General features: G+C 30.2%; 1 protein-coding gene and 1 pseudogene across 1 annotated transcript; both read right to left on the bottom strand.

Moving 5' to 3' along the window:
* Positions 1–5975: 5975 nt before the first annotated feature.
* Positions 5976–10815, bottom strand: LOC125836863 (FT-interacting protein 1-like; annotated as a pseudogene).
* A 182-nt stretch (positions 10816–10997) lies between these two features.
* Positions 10998–15889, bottom strand: LOC125836851 (rhodanese-like domain-containing protein 9, chloroplastic). The gene is made up of 6 exons (XM_049516012.1): positions 15828–15889; positions 15511–15755; positions 15294–15444; positions 12755–12840; positions 12347–12451; positions 10998–11242 (listed from the first exon to the last, which is right to left on the bottom strand). Exons 1-6 carry the CDS (start codon positions 15863–15865, stop codon positions 11172–11174), a joined length of 696 nt encoding a protein of 231 aa, XP_049371969.1. The 5' UTR covers positions 15866–15889; the 3' UTR covers positions 10998–11171.
* Positions 15890–21946: the final 6057 nt, after the last annotated feature.

Here is a 21946-nt window from a genome sequence, read left to right as displayed (position 1 = left end):
CTATCGTTATTTTCCTTTTTAGAACTATATTGTAATGTTTTTACTAGCATTATGGGCCTATTGAAAACAACATCTATACCCCACATGGTAGGGTTAAGTTCTACGTACACACTATCCTCTGTTAGAACCCTTGTGCTCCTTATATATGATTATATCCCTACATTATGTCTTCTTGTGCTCAAATACTTAGTTCACACCATCATTCATACACAATATGACTATAAAAAAAACATGAAAATATATCATTGTTTGTTATGTCCCTTGTTGTGTTACTTATGTGTAGCATCAACATTCATCTATACATTTAGATGGAGAGCTAGTCGTCTCCTCTTGCGTGAGTGCCACAAAGGCCAAGGTTAGCTACCCACACGCTCGTAAGGACTATTGTTTGCTGGGGACATAGGCCAACACTCTCCCATATTGCTAGATCTCACGTACGTAGGGAATTTGATTTCTTTTACAATTTAGAAATGACCTTAAAGTTTCATTCTTCAGCTATTCGCTTACATGTTCAACTTATAATTTCAGTCTTCAGCCTATTATTAGATTTCAAACTTTAAATTGCTTACATGATTTATACGGATGTACATTTTTGTTTTTGTTATTCTAGAAGGACTCGCCCGTCCATTTGAGGAGGCTGCCCATGAAATTCTCTGTGAGTGCTATCGGTGATACTTAGCCCATGAGAACCTTCTTCTGTTTTTCTTGGATGCATATATAGTTTAACACATTCCAAACACTATAGGATAGGGCTAGCTTAAGAAATAGAGAATTTTGAAATTTGTGGTCTTAAATATGCATAACATTTGTATAGCTATAAGAGCTTCTCATTAAGGTAAAATGGGAAGTCGTAGATATACCATGTATCATTCTTTTGGGAATGACGCCACACAAATAGAATGACGGAGTACTGTATTTCCTATAGCTAAAATCAGAGTATCAATTTGTTAATGAAAATATTTGCTTTAAGTCAAAGCAAAGGCAAACCTCTAAGCCTGTACTACATCTAAAAGTGCCTTTAACAATATAGCAAATCTAGCAAAATTGGTTTTCAAAGAGAAAGGTATGAAAATAAAAGTTACAAACACAAGACAAAATGACAAATAGCAGAGCCAGATAGAGAGGTGACGGAGCATTTTATTGACCCATATACCAATAGCATCGATTCTGGACAATAATATATAGGTAATAGGAGCAACGCAAGAGAAAAAACCTGGAGTACTTCGGGCAGGTCTCAACGTAATCCCAATAGCAAGAGTGATTAAATTGTTCTGAATACCTAGGGTTACGCCAACGTAGAGACTCAGTTCTGTTGAAAGTTTGGTAAAAGTAAGCCATAAAATCGAATTCCTTCATCTTCTCCCGAATGCCGCTCACTTTCATCTCCTTCTCCTCCATCATCTCAGCGTCTGTCATCTTCCAAATTTTAGGGCACACACCGCAAAACGAGAACCAAAAGGGAATTATATCCTTTAATATTTCCTCAATTTCTATATAACTAACTAACTTCTCAAAGTATCCCATCTTCTATGTTGATTTAGAAAATACCAATTTGCAAGATCCATTTTGTCATTTAAAGATCGATTTTATTTATTTTTTAAAAGATTACATGACATGATAAATGACATTATTAAAATTATCTAGGTGGCGGGACAAGTAATCTTGAAAAGAACAATTCTTGGGTCACTTACTTGCTAAGAATAATGTAGAAGAAGAAGAAAGGTTGATATTCAATTGAAGAGTAGACATGTTGTTGGTTACGTTTGGAATTGAGAATTTAACCTAATTAAAAGAATAAGTTAAAAAAAAGTGGGGTCTACTGCATCTGAAATAAATAGGAAAATAAAATTGAAGAAAGTGGGCCCACCTAGCACGTGTATACAAGCATATGTGTATATCTGGTAATGACAAAAGTTGAGCGTTTAGGGGTTATAAAATATCAAAAATAAAAGGTTCAGGGGGGTAATAGGACCCCCGTAAAGGTTAGGTGTGTAGTTGAGAATTGACTAATAGATTGAGGGGTCATTTGACCATTTTCTCCCTAGACTATGACCAAAATATCAGTGACACACATTAACTAAACTAAGGTCTTATTATCACCCCAAACCCATTTTTTTCAATTCTGTAAACCTTTTTGGCTTACGTGACATCCAAACATCTCCTACGCGCCTCAACTATGTGGAGTCACAAAGTGTGCCACGTAAGCCAAAAGGTGTATAAAATTACAAAAAAAAAAATGTTCAGAGAGGTAATAGGACTTTAGTTTAGCTAAGGTGCGTCTTTGAAATTTCGGTCATAATCTAGGAGATACTTGTGTTTTATCCCGAAATAATTTAGAGTGATTAAACATGATATAGCACAAACTCATTTAAGAAGGTATGCAAGTCTCGAATTAAGGTAGAAGGTTACCAGATATAGCACAATCGTATTATTGTGAGCCCTTCAAGTCAATAGAAAAGGAGAAGAAATATGATAATGCAACATGTACAATCACGAAAAGATCATAAAAACATTGTTATGAATATGTACAAACAACCTGTAACACCTCGACTTTTTAAAACGTCTAAATTAACTCATATCTTCGTGGAAAGACAAGAAGGGTGAGTAATAAATTAAAAATGATGTGGTATGTCATATTTTAAGTGTTCAAGGGTTGTATCTCAAGTTTTGAAGTTAAGTAAGTGGCAAAATAAAAGTTGGCGGAAGTTATCGTAAGTTTCTTTTTTTAAATTTCTCTGAAATTTGGGTCAAATGTCTCGGAGGTTTCTCCCAATCTATAAAGAGTTATGGGGCCCACAACCTATCGAATCAAAGGTCTACGAGTCTAGTTTACAACGCATTAAACCGTTTGTTCATATGACTTCAGAATAGAGAGATATTTGTATTTTCGTGGGACTGCGCAAGCAGGCACGTGAGGTGGGGGCCTAGGTCAGTGGAACTTTACATATATCTTTTTCTTCAAACCTTTTCTTCATTTTTAGCTAAGAACCATAAAAAAATAGATAAACCCATTTGTAGGATCAACTAAAGTATAGATTTTCTCGACTTAAGTCCTTGACGAAAGTTGTTCTACGCATTGGGCTCATCATCGTGGTATAATTTATTTTATCGATTTCGTAGCATATCAACTTTAGTGTTGGGACAACAAGGGTTTGGATATATTTGAAGGTTTTAAGGGTATTACGACTTTAAGATCGAGTATCGAGAGAGTTATGAGTAAAAGTCGTTAGGCCACGTGAATTCAGCGAAAAAGGTATATTAAGGTTATTCCCTACTTACGGTATGTTTCCTTAAAACTTAGGAGCAATGTAATTGGGTTGTTATCCTTGTTACACTTGTAGCCATTATTGTTGATTGTTGGCTGCTCGAGTTGATATAATCCTCCCTTGTCGGGATTCTTATTCAGTTAGAAGCGTCCCTATGTTGGACACGACTTAGAGGCTATTTGTATAGGTTGCTTATAACTAAATTGCTCGCTTTTAGCGATCAGATTGTTATTGTTGCCTTTGGGGCTATTGTGGTTAGTTGCATGAAGGTGATCTATGTCTAGAAGGGCAATGTTCTGCCTATAGGGCTATATGGATGCCTAAAAGGGCTATGAGTTGCCTACTAGGCTATATTGATGTCTAGAAGGGCTATGAGTTGCCTACAAGGCTATATTGACACCTAAGAAGACTATGTGCTTCCTACAGGGCCATGTTGTTGACTAAGAGAGCTATGCGATGTCTATAAGCTATGTTGATGCCTAAGAGAGCTATGTGCTACCTACGTGGCTATATTAATGCCTAATAGGGCTATGTGACTGCCTACGGGGCTAGGGGACTACCGATAGGGGTATATAGGCTGATTGGCACCTTCCGGGCTTATGGGGGCCTAGGTAGGTGGTCTTGTGTGTTGTTCGTACTTGTTGAGCTTATGGGGGTTTGGTTAGGTTGTTGTTTTATTATTTTTGATAAGTTTAGATTTAGGAGCAGGTCAGTACACCTATCTTATCCTTGATTTATTTATCAGATTATTTCAGTATATCAAGATACCTCCTCATAGTCTATTGCCTTTTATACTCTGTACATTATTTTGTACTGCTGCCCCATTGCCTTGGGGGCGCTGCATTCATGCATGCTGGTCCTGACAGACGACCGAGTAGACCTCCTTAGCAGCATGATTGACTTTTATTCGGTTGGCTAGCCCTTTTCCTCCGGAGCTGCCAGAGTTAGGAGGTTTGTTACCTTTTGTTATATATATATCTTTATGGGTAGGCTGGGGCCCTGTCCCACTAATCTTTACTACTCTTAGAGGCTTGCAGACTAGTATGTGAGGTGTATAGCTACGTTATGGCCATATTGGCCTATGTCATTGGTTTGTTGAAGCTTGTGAGCTGTTTGATGTATTGTATTGATATATACCTACTTTTAGTTTTGGTATAGATATCATGGTGGCCTTGACGGCCCAATCAGGACTTTTGTGCTAGTTGGTTATTTATTTATATGATCTCCTGGGAGTAGTTGTTTCTTTTATAGATCAGTTGACAGGGGCCTTGTTGGCCAAGGGCTTAGTTTTAAACCGAGATATACTTGTTTGTTTTCTTGATTGCGTGTGGCTGCCATCAGTGGCGGAGCCAAATTTTTTAATTAGGGGGTTCAAAATCTGAAGAAATAGACATACGAAGTAGCCTAAGGGGGTTCAACATCTACTATATATACATAAAAAAATATTTTAACCATGTAAAAATAATATAATTTTCCGCTCAAGGGGGGTCGGATGACCCCCCTAAAGATAGGGTGGCTCCACCACTGGCTGCCATGTGCTAGTAGCAAATGGTTCAGCAGGGTTGGCTCGGGCTGAGTTTTGGCATTAAGAGCCAGTTGCGTCCCTCGAGTTTGGGGTGTGACACAACTGATTGGTTCTACAAAAGCAGTTACTCATAGAAGAGCTTGGTATATTTCTTGAAACTTTGACAAGAAATGGCATACTTTGTCTGCTTCATATTACACAAGTGGAATAACGTGGATACAAGAAGATTTGTGGGAATATACAATGATTTCAGTTCCTACTTTTTAAATTTTAGTGTAATGACTCTCAAGGTCATTTTCTCCTTTCTACATTCATTACATCGTTTAGAACATTCATATATATAGTGATTTCAACTCATTTATAACTTGTTGGAATTGACAGTTCGGTAATCTGGACATTCGTTTCGTTTTTGTTTAAGTTTCCATGTTTTGTAGCTTTTGAAACTTGAACGGTTGACATCAGTCAAAAGTTTAGGAAGACGGCCTCAAAATGCAATTTTGAAGGTTCTGTTAGCTCCAGAACGTCGAGTTTGGTTTTGGAAGAACCTTTGGTGCGGATCTCGAGGCTTCTAGGCTCATTCAAAGCCCCTTTGTGAAGTTTGCTTAAAATGGAGTTTGGGTATGGGATCCCCTTTTCGTCGAGACGACCTTGTTTGAAAGTTTCAACATCTTCGTTGAGTCTAAAATGACAAATTTAGTAGGGTAACATATCTCCTTTTTTTTTTTTAATAAACCTCGTTTAACATTGTGCATGTTTTTTAATGATAGAAATTTAGAGAGGATCATAGTTAGAAATTAAGGTATGTGTTAGAGATGATTAAAATATTGTACTTATCCAAAATGTTTTTTTTCTAATTTTAGATTAAAAAGCAAAACAAAAAACAGATAATGATCATCATGTATATCATTTAGTAGTTATACACCTGGTGACAATGATTAGTTTATTCGTGTTCTTTACAAACATATGTTTTTGTTGAGTGCTTACTATATTATGGCTTGGACTTGGCTTGTGTCTGATGGTGCAAAATAGAAAGATAATAGCAAGAGGGAACTGGACAAGTTCAATCATCCTTTCCATAAATACTTGTGATGATAATTGCGAGCTGATCAATCATGACGAGAGCTTCTACTTTTTCATTCCTCTTGTGGAACACTTGTACATGATCTTATTCTTTGAGCTTCTTCTTAACCTAGAATATCACATATCCCTTCCAAGTTGTGAAAAAATTGGGCTTCAACTTTAACAAAATCTGTATTACTTACTGTTAAGGTGCCTGTCACATACATTATTTCTATAACTATTCTTCTGCATCTTTCTTTTTGCAAATAGTTTTTCATGAAGGTTTGACAAAAAACAGATAAAGTGGCATAATCATACAAACTACTGTAGTAGAACAATGAAGAATACACATGAGCTAGAAACATTGCAAACTTTGTTTCAAATCGAGTTGGCAATCTCCGGAAGAAATTACAGGGTGGTGAAGGCATTTTGCTCCCGAATTTTGGGTGCCTTAGGTAAAGCAGAGCTGCTAGCAGTGCTATGATTTTGAAAGGTGTCACAATTCACATACAGTATGAGTGCTGCAATAAGACAGAAGACTATGAAGCAGTAGAGCCTGTAATCTTTCTCCTTGAGTAGTTGAGTTGCCATATCCCATATAACCGTTTGGATTCGACCAGCCACACTGCGAAGTCTATCATACCTCATTTTAACTGTCAAACTCTTCATCTGAGATAAATGCTTCAGCCCAAGATAGTTTTGTGTCCATATGTGGCGGGTGCCTAGCTCGGTCTGGAATGGTAGTTCCATATTCCAATAAGAAACATATAAAGGAACATAGTTGTTAGTATTAACTCTGGGTAGCAGATCAATATGCAAAAGAGAAGACGACGTAGAATAGTGGTAATAGGGTTTTTCCATTTGCAAACTTGTCCAAGCCATTTACTTATTGAAACAATTCTGAAGAAGTTAGTTTTACTTCTTCTCATGCTCCACATGTGGGAGTCGACATCCAGCATGTACTCCGCAACCTCCTTATGCAGTGGTGGCTCAGCTCGTCCAAGCCTCACTGCAACGTTTAAGATTGAACCACCGAGAATGAACTGCCAGGTGATCCAATGGCTTCTCAAATGTGTTAAAGTGGAAAGACTAACCTCCCAGCGATCTCATCTTTGGGAGGTCCAGCTTTGCATTCATCAGTAAGCATCAATTGCTCCTCAAAAGGCTCTGCCGCCACAAATAATTGGTCTTCATTCCAGAATGGATTAGTTGTTCGTGTTTGGCATACTTTGGTCTTTAGTACTTGCTTCCCAACTTGAGCTTTAACAAATATTGACTCTCAGGTACCACAGTTTAGGCGAAACATATACCTTTGATCTGACACTAGGAACACCTTCTCCCTGAACTAAAGCAGTCCGAAAAGGTTTTGTCTACTTAGGCTCCCATCAACACTGCAAGCATCACCTCTCCCCTCCACGACGATCCTCTAATCTATACCACTGAGGTGCCAAAGGGCAGTCAGGTGGAACCCTTGTAGGCACTTCATTCACGTCAAACACCACTTTCCCAAGATAATCATCTCTCTGCTCCATCTCTTTGTCTCTTACAAAAACTTGGATAATTGAAGATTGAATCTTTCTCTTTTGAAAAAGCAAACACTTGCTTCTACTCAAGGTTTACCTTCTTATCAAAGTGCTTTGTTTTGCCTTTATAGTTTTCGAGTTTCACCTCTAATCCACATAAGGATCACAACTCCCTGTTACAGGCTTTGGCGGTAGGTCTCTTGTTTTCACAACTCTTAACATAAAGAAAATGCATCTGTTCAACAAGATCATAATTAGTGCTTGTGACTTCACTGCTAATCCATCCACCTCCACCTCGAATGTGATCATATTTCCCTAGCTGAATTCTTGCCTTTTACAGAAAGTTGCTGATCATATAAAGTTTCTTCCAAGAAGGTACTAGATGTTACAATGGTGTAGATTTGGGTTCTTAGGTTCTACCCAACAGGTGATAAGTACTCTTTTTTCGGGTACTCAAGTCAGTGTGTAGTTCTAGTATTTTATTTCTATTCATACGTATTCATTGAGGGAAGTAGGGGGTCATGTCACGGCCACCTATATTCGATATTAGTAGAGGTTCATAGACAGTCAGTTAGTATTGTTGTATTCAGTCTACTTAGTTTCAGTTTCTTTTCAAATTACAGTTGTTGTAAACAAAATTTTGTTTAGTAATGTATTGAATCAGTTTATTCCATGACTATTTTAGATCTTATACATGTTTATATTTAGTTTCTCATGACTTATGCTAGTATCTAGGGTTAGCTTTGGACCATTTGTAGTTCTTAGCGCCGTGTTACACATAGGGAATAGTCTCGGCCGTGACAATATAATTTTTCGATTATGTGTGACTGCTTATAATTATAGTTTTGTAATGATTATTATAGGATAAGACATAAGTACTCCCTTATACTATGACCGAAATCTCAGAGACACACTTAAACTTAACTAAAATCCTATTACTCCCCTGAACTCATTTTTTTCGTATTTTTGTGCACCTTTGTGCTGACATGGCACCTTCAACCATCCAAGTTAGTTGTGTTTGTACACGCTCGCCCGCCACATGTGTAAATTATTATTTTCTTTTTAAAAATGAAAATTTTAATTTAAAAAATATTCTTATTTTCTTTATCTTGTATTTAAATTAAGTTAATACACATTTTTTACCTTGTATCGAAACTTTTTTTTTACCTACATTCATTGTTTTTTCTCTTTTATTTTTCTATTAATTTTTTTTCTTTGTCTTTCGTTTTGATTTGATTTCAAATTTAATTCCAAATGTCTTGTATTTAAAATAATTTAATTTTGAACGGATATCAAAATAAGTGAAGAAAATCAAATAAAACATACAAAAACTAAAACGTTAAAATTAAAGAACACTTTTAATTTTTTATTTTTTAAAAAAAATACACATTTTTTTTAAAAATAATTAAAAGTGAAAAGATAATAAATTAATTAAAAAAAGTTTAAAGTGAAAAGAAATTAAAATAAATATTTTACAAAGAAAGAAATAAAAATAATTAAATATATATAAGTTTTAATATAAAAAAATATGGGTACTAACTAATTATAAAGTTACCAATAAAAAAATGATATGTGTCCAATTTGTGTATTCATCACTTGCCTTCAAGAGAGTGTCCACACTCTCTATGCCATGCCAACATTTGTGGTGTATTTATTCCATTTTAAATTGCCACATGGGCAGTGCGGGTTTGAACCTCGTTTTTTTTTGTCATTTTTATTAATGTGGGAGGGTTTTTTTTTCCTTCCATTCATTCTTAATTATTTACAAGTATTTTTTATTAATTCAAATTGACTCTTATTCACCATAATTAATTCTTAAGTTTTTTTACTTTCTCTTTCACTAATTATTAATCTCTTAATATGAGTGTCGCGTGTTTATTCTTTTATCAATTAATGAGTACTGAATTATGAACGTGACATAAATATTATTAAGAATATATTTAAATAGTAGTTATAAAAAAATATAAGTTTTAAAAATGGTGAATATTATTATTAGAGTCCTTTTAATTTGAAGGTTCTTTCGATTTTCACCAACGTTCTTGCTAAGTAGGATGACTAGATTGAAACTAAAATTTGTATTCTCTTTGTTATATTTTGCAACAACACATAAAAGTCAATGAAATATGAATATATTAAGTTACACTATTATATAGTTTATACAAGCTCAAATTTTAGTATGAAAAAACTCTTTTTTTCCACAAAGTTTCAGCGAATAAGGCCACTAATTCCTAAAAAGAAATAAACATTGAATTGTTTAGCTAGCTTTAACCTCATAATATCTAAAATAAAAAATTACTAACATGCATGTTTAATCGATTTGTTTATAAAAATTGAAAAAAGATAAATAACTCGATTGTAACCTAAAATTAAAGCAATCGACCCGCTTTACTTAAACAATGTGGCACCCAGGACCTCCAAATCCTAGATCCGCCTCTGGGTGTATGTGTGTTTCAAATTGTTGAAGTATTAGTTCATGAAGTGGTGTATATTCATCATCAACTTCTAAGTATTCTCTTCTCAGGAGGAAGCTGTCTTTTATTTCTTTTTCATTATTCTATATTAGATGGGAAATGTTTGATTTTATGAATTAAGTATGATTCTAGGCATTTGCAATTTAGTTGACTAAAACTGTGAAAAGGTTCCTCCTGAAATTATTCTTCTTTTTTTATAAAAGGGATGGATGGTAAGGATTCTCCTATTAAATTAGAGACCAATACGTGCCAGAACGATCTCACAAATTGAGTCATGACAATGACAGTTCCCCACCTATAGATGCCACTTGTTATCGGCACACTATTGGCAAACTACAATATTTTTCCTTTACTCGATTTGACATCTCTTATATAGTCAATAGATTGTTGAAATCTATGTGTGTTCTGACTAATGACCATTGTAAAGTTGTTAAAGGACTTCTACGGTATCCCAAAGAAACAATGAGTTCGGAACTTAACATCCTATGCAGCTTTGTCTCTAATTTGTATATGTATATATATGCAGATTGGGCAGGTGATTCGAATGACAGAATCTCTACATCAGGTTACATCCTTTGGTATGGACCTAATCCAGTCAAATGATCATCAAGAAAGTAACATGATGTGACTCACTCATCCACCGAGACATAGTATAAATCAATTGTCAATGCACTTTCGGAGTTCACTTGGGAGCAAAACTTACTCCATGAGTTACATGTATTGTGACAATGTTTATTTATCTTACCCCCAGTGTTTCATATTCGTATAAAACATGTTATTGTAGATTTTTCATATGCACATGACTAGGTTCAAGTTCATGTTACGCATACTCATGCTCGTGATCAACTTGTTGAAACCTTCACTAAGCCACTATCTAAACCAGCTTTTACTAAGTGTCGATCCAAGTTAGATATTGTTGCACCATGCCTAGCTTGAGATTTGACTAAGTCATAGGATGTTATCTTGCTCATCTCTTGTTCCTAGTTTAAACAAGTCTCCTAGTGTTTTGGAGCATATTTAAGAATATTTACTCCTATTGTTTAGGAGCTTCTTTAGTGGATAATTGCCAATAGTTTAGTTTCACTTGATTGTAGTTCATGTAATTAAAGCTTGCTATCACATTAAATAAAGCATCATTTGACTTCCTTCCTCATCTGAACAAAAAGAAATAGCATTTAGTATTTAATTAATTAAGAAGCAATATGTGTTTTACCAATCATATAATAGTGAAGTGAGACATCTATAAATTAAAATCGGGATGATGCTAATATCAAACAGTTCTCTCTCTACACAAACATACTGGTGACGCCAAGCAAAAGTTTAAGTGTTAGCTTGAAGGAGCCATTTGAAGAATCTGTTCTGCTTGATCAGGGAAGAAAGTTACAAATAGAAGTGCACCTGAAAGATCAGTCAAATCCTTTATCAGATGCACAAAGATCAATTCATTATGCATGAAATAATATTTACATATAATCAGGGGCGACTCAACAAATCTCGTGGCCTAAGGCAAAATCATATTAAGAGGTCCTTAAATTTATTTTATAAAATGTATACATTAACAAGGAAATCTATTTTCTACACAATAGATTAATCATTTAAGACAAAAAATATCAATTTTTACACATAAAAAAAGAAAAGGAAGAAGAGTACAAAAAATAAAAGTGATGGATTATCGATGTTAAGCTTCAAAACTCAAATTGTAATTTTAATTTGGCTATCATCACAAATAAGAAAAAGAAAAGAACATACATAACTTAATAGTTGAGTTTTGAGCCTGGATACTAACAAAAATATCCAAATTTCAGATCAATTTAAATGATATAATTATTTTTAAATGATATAATTCATTTCATTAAGTAGCACGTGAATATCTAAAACAAATTATAAAATTTTCATATAATATATTAAATTAAAATGAAAAGGAAATTTGTGCATGAATATTTTTATGTTCACGTAGTCTAAGAAAAAATTGAAAAAAATTCATTATGTTATCAATATATATAACTTAGTTCCTATATAAAAAGGATAAAATATAAAATTGGAAGTTAAAACAAATATATCAACTAATGAGTGAAAAGATTATGAGAATTTATGAACTTATTGGTAAAAAATACTCTCAAACAAATAATAATAAAAAATATACAATAACAATTTTATTTATATAAATTATATTAATATATAATCAAATTAATAATAATAATTTAAACAAATTTGGAGCCTTCAAATTTTTGAGGCCTAAGGCAATGGCCTCACTGGCCAAGCCTTAGAGCCGCCCCTGCATATAATTCTACGAACGTATGCAAACCTTACCCATATCTTGGAGAAGTAGAGAGGTTCTTTTCAAAGACATTACAATGCAATTTGACTTGCTACGGAAATTTATTGCTAGAAAAGTTGCCTCCAACAATATGTTGACTAATTTGAGTGTGTAAAATTTTCTCAATGCATAAAACTTAAAACACTTATGAGGAAGCATTGAAGATATACTCTTATACAACTTACAGATAAGCACAGTTCCAAGAACTGCTGAAATCTTGCCCTGTATGGTAACCAGACCAGCTTTGCCAGCATCTTGCAGTTCTTTTGAACCGACGGAATCAAATGTACCTAATAAAGACAATTATATTAAGTTTCACACTATAACAAAAACAACTTTTAGCGGCAATAAATAGACACATTAATAAAGAGTGTTAAAGTCTTTACCGACATTAGTTAAGTGTGATTAGATATAATATCATTAAAGGCTTTAGGGACATATATAAAGAGTGCTAATTGCCGCTAAAAATACATATTTAGCGGCAATTCAACTATTGTCGTTAATTAATTGCCGCTAAAGATCATTTTTATGTAGTGTCAGCTAGTCCTTAAATACAAGTAATTTTAAATTGAAGTGTTAACTTCATGTTTTACCAGGTTTTACGGTCTGAAGACCTGATGTTATGCACGCTATGTTGTCATAACCTGCTCTCTCTAATCTCTCGGCAGCAGCTGCGGACCTTAAAGGAAAAACGATGATCAACACAAGTTAAAGAGATAAGGAAAAGGTAAGTTATCATCATCCATCAATAGATATACGCGAAATGGTTGAAAGAGAAAATGACATAAATAGTCCCTTAATTATATGAATAGGTCTAAAATGGTCCCTTGACTATACATTTAATAGATTTAGTCCTTAAACTATTCAAAAACTTATCAGATTTGGTCCCTTAACTATACACTTATCAATTTTAGTCCCTTAATTATAAACTTACCGATTTTAGTCCTTTAAGTATTCAAAAACTTATCATGTTTGGTCTTTGTCCATTTTTTAAATACAAATATCTTAGATTTATATTAATGGAAATCTTCGTGAAATTAAATCTTTAACCCATTTTTTAAGTTGTTTCTCTATCCCCACCATTTTTTCTTCAAACTACTCTTATGAAAAGAACAATAACGTCAACGATTCAAAATAAAATTAATGAGGAAAGAAGATATAAGTCCTAATTTTATTCAATTGAGGATAAAATTAAGCATATAATTGTTGTTAATGACTTGAATTCGCACTTGAATATGATAATCAGTGTGAATTTTATTTAATTTACTCAAATTTCTTTACGTAAAATAAAATGAATAGAATAATAAAATTGACCTATTTAAAAAAAAAATTAAAAAATTGCAAATCTACCATTTTATAAATTTCAATTTCTGAAAAAATTAAACGAATTCCGTTCAATGAAGTCGTTGAAGTACAAACTTTGGATTTAACAGGTAATAATTTTTTTCTTTTTATAATGAACTTTTAGCATATTCAAGTCATTAGTAGCAATAATATGCTTCATTTTATCATCTGTTGAATAAAATTATGACTTATATTTTTGAATTTTATTTTAAATCGTTGAGGTTAAGGTTTTTCGCATAAGGTTAATTTGAAGAAAAAGTAGCGGAGAGAGAGAAACAATAGGAAAAATTGCTAAAAGATTTAATTTCTCGAGGCATGAATTCCGTAAATATAAACCTAAGCTATTTGTATTAAGAAAATGGACAAAGACCAAACCTGAAAGTTTTTGAATACTTAAAGGACTAAAATCAATAAGTTTATAGTTAAGGGACTAAAACTGGTAAGTGTATAGTTAAGAGACCAAAACTGATAAGTTTTTAAATAGTTAAATGACTAAATCCGTTAAGTGTATAGTTAAGAGATCATTTTAAACCTACTCCTATAATTAAGAGACTATTTATGCCATTTTCTCAATCTTTCTACTTAATCATTTACCAACTAAATCCTTAAACTCAATAAAAAAATATATTTAAACCCTTCCTATCATGTGTGTAGCTCACTCGCCCTTAAATAAATGACATGTTAATTTTATGTAACATAAATTAACAATGCGTCATAATTATCTTCATTAACTATTTTTAAAATTATTAATCAAATTATTAAATAAACGGTAAAATTCCTATTTTCTCACCTTCCGTCCACCTCCCTCAAGCCACAACCACCGTCACCATCATCTTCACAACCACCATCACCATCACCATCACCTCCACCCTCTTAATCTTTTTTTCTTCCTTTTAAATTTGTCTTCATACAAAAGTAGATCAGAGACATCGGGAATGAAAATCTTGAATCTTGAAAATAAAAGATCTAAATTGTCATCTTCCTTTGTTTCCTTTCCTTTTTCTTCCCTTGTAAGTCTTTTGTGTTTGGAAATTTTACTCTTTAATGGTGATATTTGGTGAGACTAAAATGAAAACAAAAAAATGAAAAAGGGGGATGGATCTACTATTATTGTAAATTTATAGGTGAAGGTGATGTTTGAAGAAATATACTACTTTAATTTGATGATGAATAGAAAAGGTATTCAATATATGCTTTTCTACGTAGAGGCGAATTTAAGGCTAAAATATGGAGCACGTGAATTTGTAGTTTCTCAGAAAGATTAGGTATTTAATGTATACGATTTTTAGAATTAGTATAATGTTATCTGTTGACACTCGTGTTATAAGAAGACTAAATGATTCACTTGATTAAATGTTGAGTTATTCCTTAAGTGCTAGGATCAATATAATTCTGACCTAAAACCCTTAGATAAATTGAGTTGAGAAAAAAATATCTTCATCAAGAATGATTCATTATGACTTGGAATAAAATTTAGGGGAAATGCATAAGTATCCCTCCAATCTATGCCCGAAATCTCATACACACATATACTATACTAAGGTCCTATTACCTCCCCCGAACTTATTTTATAAATAATTTTCTACCCCTTTTCGGCCCACATGACACTATCTTCTGGGCCCATCGCATATTTATAATTTTTTCAAGCTATCTGGTTGATAGTGCCACGTAGTGGGACATTAGTATAGTATAAGTGTGTCTCTAGTACAAACATGCACGTTCTCAAAGACTAGTAGTACCATAGAGACAAGAGATTGGTGGAGTATTTGATTTTTCAGATAGACTTACCTTAGACCCTCTTGACAGACAAGTAAGAGCTTGCTTTCAGGAGAAAATTGAGATTTAACAGATTGCACAAATTCAGGATTGGCCTTAGTAAATGGCAATCCAAAAAATAAACCAGCAAAATTATTGTGGAGCTGCCTCTTTACAATGGTCCCTGTACAACAAAATCGAATAATCAATCTCATCTGAATTTATTTTTTTAAAAACGTAAAAAACTTACCTATGTTATTATCTGTGTTCTCAATAAAGAGTGGTACATGATAGCAGTTTTTGATATGAGCTCTCTCGAATTGAGTTTTGTCACGAACATCTACTACTGCATATCCCTCAACACCAACAAGTTTCTTCGCCTCCTCAGCATTCACAAATTCAACTTGTGCTTTTATTTGAAAACCTCTTATTCCTCTTTGTTTCCCTTTCATAACTAACAAAGATTTAGATGATTCCGATCCCAATCCCAACACGCTGAAACGAACAAAATACATCAATTCATACACAAACTTATATACATACAAATCAGTCTTTTTTTTCTCTTACCTCTGAGAAGAGAGACCATAGCAAGTAATCCCTGCCATCGTTTCCCAATTCCTTTTTTTTTTTTTTTTTCTTACACACCAAATCCCATTCCCATGTTTAGATAGTTTCTTCCATATCCCTGCCCCACAAGAAATTTAAGATGGTCAATAGAATTCTGCCACGTGGAACACAATAGATATACTTTTTCCTTTATCCAGGCTCCATTTAAACATAAACATTATGCTTTTTCACATATAATAATAATAATAATAATAATAATACTGAGATTTTAAAAGATAACTAGTATACGTACTCGCGCGTTGCGCGGCTATATATTAATTTAGAATTATTTTAATTTAATAAAATATCAAATACTTCAAATATTTTTATATATTGTCCTTTATTACTTTTATGTTGTATTAATAAATTAATATTTTTCATATTAAAAATTTTTTTTTATTTTTTTTTTCACATGAAATATAAAATATCATAAGATTAAATGACATGTTAGTATATTTTGAATATATTTTTTTCGAATCCAAAACATTCTTTACATTCTGAAATTTGCGTCAAACTATAATAGAAAAATGATTTAATATAGGGTGGATATAAATAATGTAAAAATAATACATGTACCTGCTATATACATTTTCTTATTAATCATTGAAAATAATTAATTAATCAGTTTGTTATATTATTTTTTAAAACATTAATTTAATCTCTTACACTTTCGCAGAAGAAAATAATAATTTAAATTTTAATCAATGATTAGATGTCGAGGAACTTATCAATTTTTCTAGTATTCTAATATAGTAATTATTGCGTAAATTCTCGTTATGACTATTATAAAGTTTATCATAATTTTTAATACTTATTATTTTAATACAACGTGTAATCTTTACTTATTATTGTCTTCCCATTGTTATTTTTGTTTAATTATATTATAAATAATACTAACAACAATTTCTTTTTTTATTAATGTAAAGATAATTTAATATAACGTGTAATTTTTACTTACTATTTTCTTCCCAATTTTAATTTTTTAATCATCTATAAATAATAGTTACAATAATTTATATTTTTATTAACGTAAAGATCTTGAGTAATAATTCTTCTTATGTTCTATTAATAATAATGATTGAAATTATTTAGGATCACTATTAAAGTTTCTACATAATTGAGATAAAAATTGAGGTTGCATACAAATTAAAACATTTTTGAACAAAAAAAATAATTATATGCACTATTAGAGAGTACCTTCTAGTCTTATAAGTATCCTACAATTATGATAAAGTTGGAAAAGTGTAACAATCTTAAAAAATTATAACCATTAAATTTAAATTCAATTAGTCATTTTCAATTATTTAAAAAATTATAAATAAATTTTATAATTTATGAATATTTTAATTTCATAAAATATCAAATACTTCAATTTTTAAACATATTTGTCCTTTATTTTTTTATGTCGTATTAATAAATTAATATTTTTTCATATTAAAAATTTAAAATTTAAATTTTTTCACATGAAATGTTAAATATCATAAGATGAAATAACATGTTAGTATATTTTGAATATTTATTTTTTCTAAGCAAAAAAAATCAAAATATTCTTTACATTTTTAAATTTGTGTCATACTATAATAGAAAAGAGTGAATATAAAATTCTGTAATAATAATACAAACATGTACCTTATATATACATTTTTTATTAATCATTGAAAATAATTAATTACAAATAGTGAATCAGTTATTTGTTATATTATTTTTTAAATCATAAATCTAATCTGTTAAACTTTTGCATAAGAAAATAATGATTTAAATTCTTATCAATGATTAGATGTCAAGGAACTTATCAATTATGTCACGGAAAATAATAATTATAGTACTTACTGCGTAAATTCCTTTTTGACTATTATAAAGTTTATCATAATATTTAGTACTTATTATTTTAACACTTTTTTTTTCCATTGCTATTTTTGTTTAATTATATAAACAATAATACTTACACAATTTCTTTTTTTTATTAATTTAAAGATAATTTAATACAACGTGTAATTTTTACTTATTATTTTGTTCCCAATGTTTTTTTCAACCATATATAAAACAATTTATATTTTTATTAACGTAAAGATTTTGAGTAATAATTCTTCTAATGTTCTATTAATAATAATGATTGAAATTATTTAGGATAATTATTAATGTTTCTACATAATTGAGATAAAAATCGAGGTTGCATACAAATAAAAACATCTTTGAACAAATAAAATGATTTTATGCACTATTAGAGAGTACCTTCTAGTATAATAAGTATCCTACAATTACGATAAAGTTTGGAAAGTGTAACTATCTTCAAAAACTATAAGTATTAAATTTAAAATTTGAACTTTCGATTAGTCGCTCTCAATTATTTAAAAAATTATAAATAATTTTATAATTTTTAAAATATCTACTTTATGATTTTTTTTTAATACAATTTTATAATTCTTAATTAACGACATTAAAAAGTTAAAAATTCTATATTTTAGAAAAATATATGAATTCCTTGTTAAAAAAAATAATCTTAATTTTGATTTCTCTTCGATATGATATTTTGAAGAACGTTTATATTTTTCTCAATCTAATATACAATTGTGCAAATTCTAATTAATTAAATGGTAATTTCTAATTAATTAAATGACATATTATTTATTTCACTTTTGACAAAATAATTTTGAATCCTTTGAAATCTTGTAATATAAGAAGTCTCATATTCATGAAAGGTACTTTTGTAAACAAATAAATTGTTCTTAAAATTTATGCAAAGCCTATTATTTTGAATACAACAAACCAAACACGCAATAAAAAATAATCTCAACATAAATTATCTTGTCATAATTTATCCCATTATAACCAATCCCGTCATAACTTGAATTCAAACCAAATAACTCCTTAATCTTTAGCAATATATTCTATAGGTTTAAAGATTCTAAATGTCAAAGACAAATCATTTATTAAATGTATAGTAAACCATTTTAAAAAATTACATTTTAAATAAAATTTAACTTATAACATGATCCCATCACTTCATCCCCAACCTATCCATTTTTTAAAGTGATTTAAAAATAATGATTTAATTAAATAATATTAATGATGGTTAAAATTGCAAATATTATAAAGGTATATAAAAACAAACATAGAAAACCCATTCGATCTAAATAATAAAAGTACATAATATGACAAAAACAAATAAAGTTAAACGAAATAAATTAAAGAATCACAATAAGACATTATATATCTAATAATATCATCATTTGCACAGGATTCACTTTGATAAATACTGCTATTCCTCTTCTTGAACTTTCACATTTATATTTGCAAATATATTCAAATATTTTTTGGCTAGCCATCAAATAATCTAACTAATCTCCCCATAAAAAAAAAAATGAAGAAGAATGAAAATAAGACAACAATAACATTACACATGAATGATTGAATAAAAAAATAACAGAAAATAATAAAATTAAAAAGTATTAGATTAATTTCACTAAAATTAAATTTAAAAAATAGCATACAATTACAAATAAAAATTACATATATTTTTGTTCATTCTCTAATATTTTATCACCCACAAATCTATTATTAAAGAGCTATAAGAAAGTGGGGTAACATGCTTAAACTATGATAACAAATGATGCCATAAAAATTACGATTTATAAATGCATATAGTTAACACTCTAATAAATGTGAAGATATGACTAATAATTAAATATTTAAAAACATGTTATAATAAATGATTGAATAAAAAAATTAACAGAAAATGATAACATAAAAAGGTATTAGAATAACTTCACTAAAATTATATAAAAAATAACATAATCGTAAAAAATTATTGATCAGATTAAAAATCATCAAAATTACGAATGTAAATTAAAAAAATTAAATGAAACTCATTCGACCTAAAGAATTTAAGTACAAAATATGATAGAAACAAATCAAATTGAATGAAATGAACTAAAAAATCACAATAAAACATTATAGATTCAATAATATCACAGTTGTTGCAGAGGATTCTCACTTTGATAAATATTCTTCTTCTTCTTGTTCTTGGATTTTCACTTTTTTATTTGTAAATATATTTAATTTTTCTTTGCCTAGATTTTAAATAATTGTTTCTATTCACTCAATAAAAAGATAAAGATAAGAAGAATGTAAATAATTAACCAATAACATTACTCATTTGAAGAAAAGTAGATCAATTAATTTTGTAATTGACTTTTTTTTTGTATATATATAGAGAATAGATATAATGGGTAGAATAGTTTTAGGTAACCACTTTAAATTCAAATTCAAAAAGTAATAACTACTTTACCATTTTTTCTAAAATAGTATTACGTGGTTAGTTACTTAATTTGAAAATAAAACACATTTAAAATCATATTTTATTTAAAAAATAACTAAAGTAAATCTTCATTTAACAGGTTTTCTTTAATGTGTGGGTAGTTTTCTTATTTATTTATTTAAAATGGTTGTACACAACTTTTAATATTTCAAAAAATCTTTTCTACTTTTTTAAGTTATAGAGAAACAGTTTCGTGGAAACTTCATAGCAATTTAAATTCATTCTTATCCACATCATTATTAGTTTAATTTTGTTTAATTTAAGATATATATTTAAACGAATTTTTATTTATTTTTTTAATTTTGAAAGTGTTGAATTTTGTGGTGCGTGACACTTTTTGTCTCTCCTATTATATATTGATAGAAGATTATTATTATTATTATTATTAAAAAATTTGCCTTATATTTTTAGATCTTATCTCAAAATAGAAAATTTAAAAATTAAAATAACGAAACAGTTTTCGTGGAAACTGTTTAGCAATTTAAATTCATTCTTATCCACATTATTATTAATTTCTTTTTGTTTAAATTAAGATATATATTTAAAAGATTTTTTTATTTTATTTTTTGAATTTCAAAAGTGTTGAATTTTGTGGTGCTGACATGTGTCATTTTTTCTTCTCCTTTTATATATAGATAGATAATGAAATGAGATACATCTATTTTAGCTTTAAAATGTTCATAAAGATACCAAATTACCCTCAATGCATCAATAAAATATTAGTAAACCTGGGAGCAAACCCGTATAATTTTACAAATAAAATACACAGTTTAATTACAGGAGAAGACCCTAATAGTGGCTTAGTAGTCTTACAAAGAAATGCTTTAATACACCTAGAACAGTTAAGTATTACAAGTTGGTTCCACATAAAAAACTTTCTTAAAGATTATTATTATTATTGTACAATTAGTGGGAATTCTTTTGTTGAAGAATTAGGAAAAAAGTTATTTAATAAATTACCAGGAGCCTTAGGCAGAGAAATAGAAGAAAAATGGTATAAAAGAGAAGGAGTAATACAGAATCTAAACGGTAAATGGTCTATAGGAAAAAATACAGTAAATACAGAAAAAATATAGTAAATACAATAAAAATACAGTAAATACAGAAAAAATACAGTAAATACAATAAAAATACAGTAAATACAGAAAATACAGCTAATGCAAAATGACTTTACTTTAATAGAGACAGAGAAAATACAGACAAAAATACAGACAGATTTTAGCAAATAAAAAACACAGAACTTAATATAGCAGAAATCGGCAAAATAGCAGAATAGCAGAAATTCAGATTTTTGTAAATCCTACTCAGTACTCCCTCTTACTCGTGTCTGGTCATGTTTATCTTATATGTGTCATGTTTTTCCTTTTTTTATTTTTTTTTTAATTTTTTTTATTTTTTTTTTAGTTACTACCCCGTTCATCTCTTCCTTTTAACCTGTATTCTTAAAAACTTCTTCATTAACCCCACCCCGGAAACGACCAATAAGACGTCCTGTGAATGTTGCGGACTTTTTTAAGGCCTTAGAAATATCCTAGGAATTTACAGGTTAATCCATCGTTGTTATTAAGAAGTTAAAAGTCTAACCATATACTAAGGGTAGTTTTACAAATATATTTACATACTTAACATTAATTTAAAGCAAACAAACATAATTTACATATATTTTTAGGGAAAATACAGGAACCATAAAGACTTACATGACTTAGACTGAGAGAGGTTTCTCTTTCGGGAACCCCGACTGACTTTTACACACTTAAAACAA

Source organism: Solanum verrucosum, unplaced genomic scaffold, assembly GCF_900185275.1.
Source record: "Solanum verrucosum unplaced genomic scaffold, falcon-dt-bn FXZP01000141.1, whole genome shotgun sequence".
Classification (NCBI taxonomy): domain Eukaryota; kingdom Viridiplantae; phylum Streptophyta; class Magnoliopsida; order Solanales; family Solanaceae; genus Solanum; species Solanum verrucosum.
This window is presented reverse-complemented; position numbering and strand designations above follow the sequence as displayed.

Coding starts and splice junctions, on each gene's coding strand:
- LOC125836851 (XM_049516012.1), bottom strand. CDS start 15,865: ATGGCAGGGATTACTTGCTATGGTCTCTCTTCTCAGAG. Junction 15,445..15,510: donor GAACACAGATAATAACATAG/GTAAGTTTTTTA, acceptor TTTGTTGTACAG/GGACCATTGTAAAGAGGCAG. Junction 12,452..12,754: donor TCTTCAGACCGTAAAACCTG/GTAAAACATGAA, acceptor TGTCTTTATTAG/GTACATTTGATTCCGTCGGT.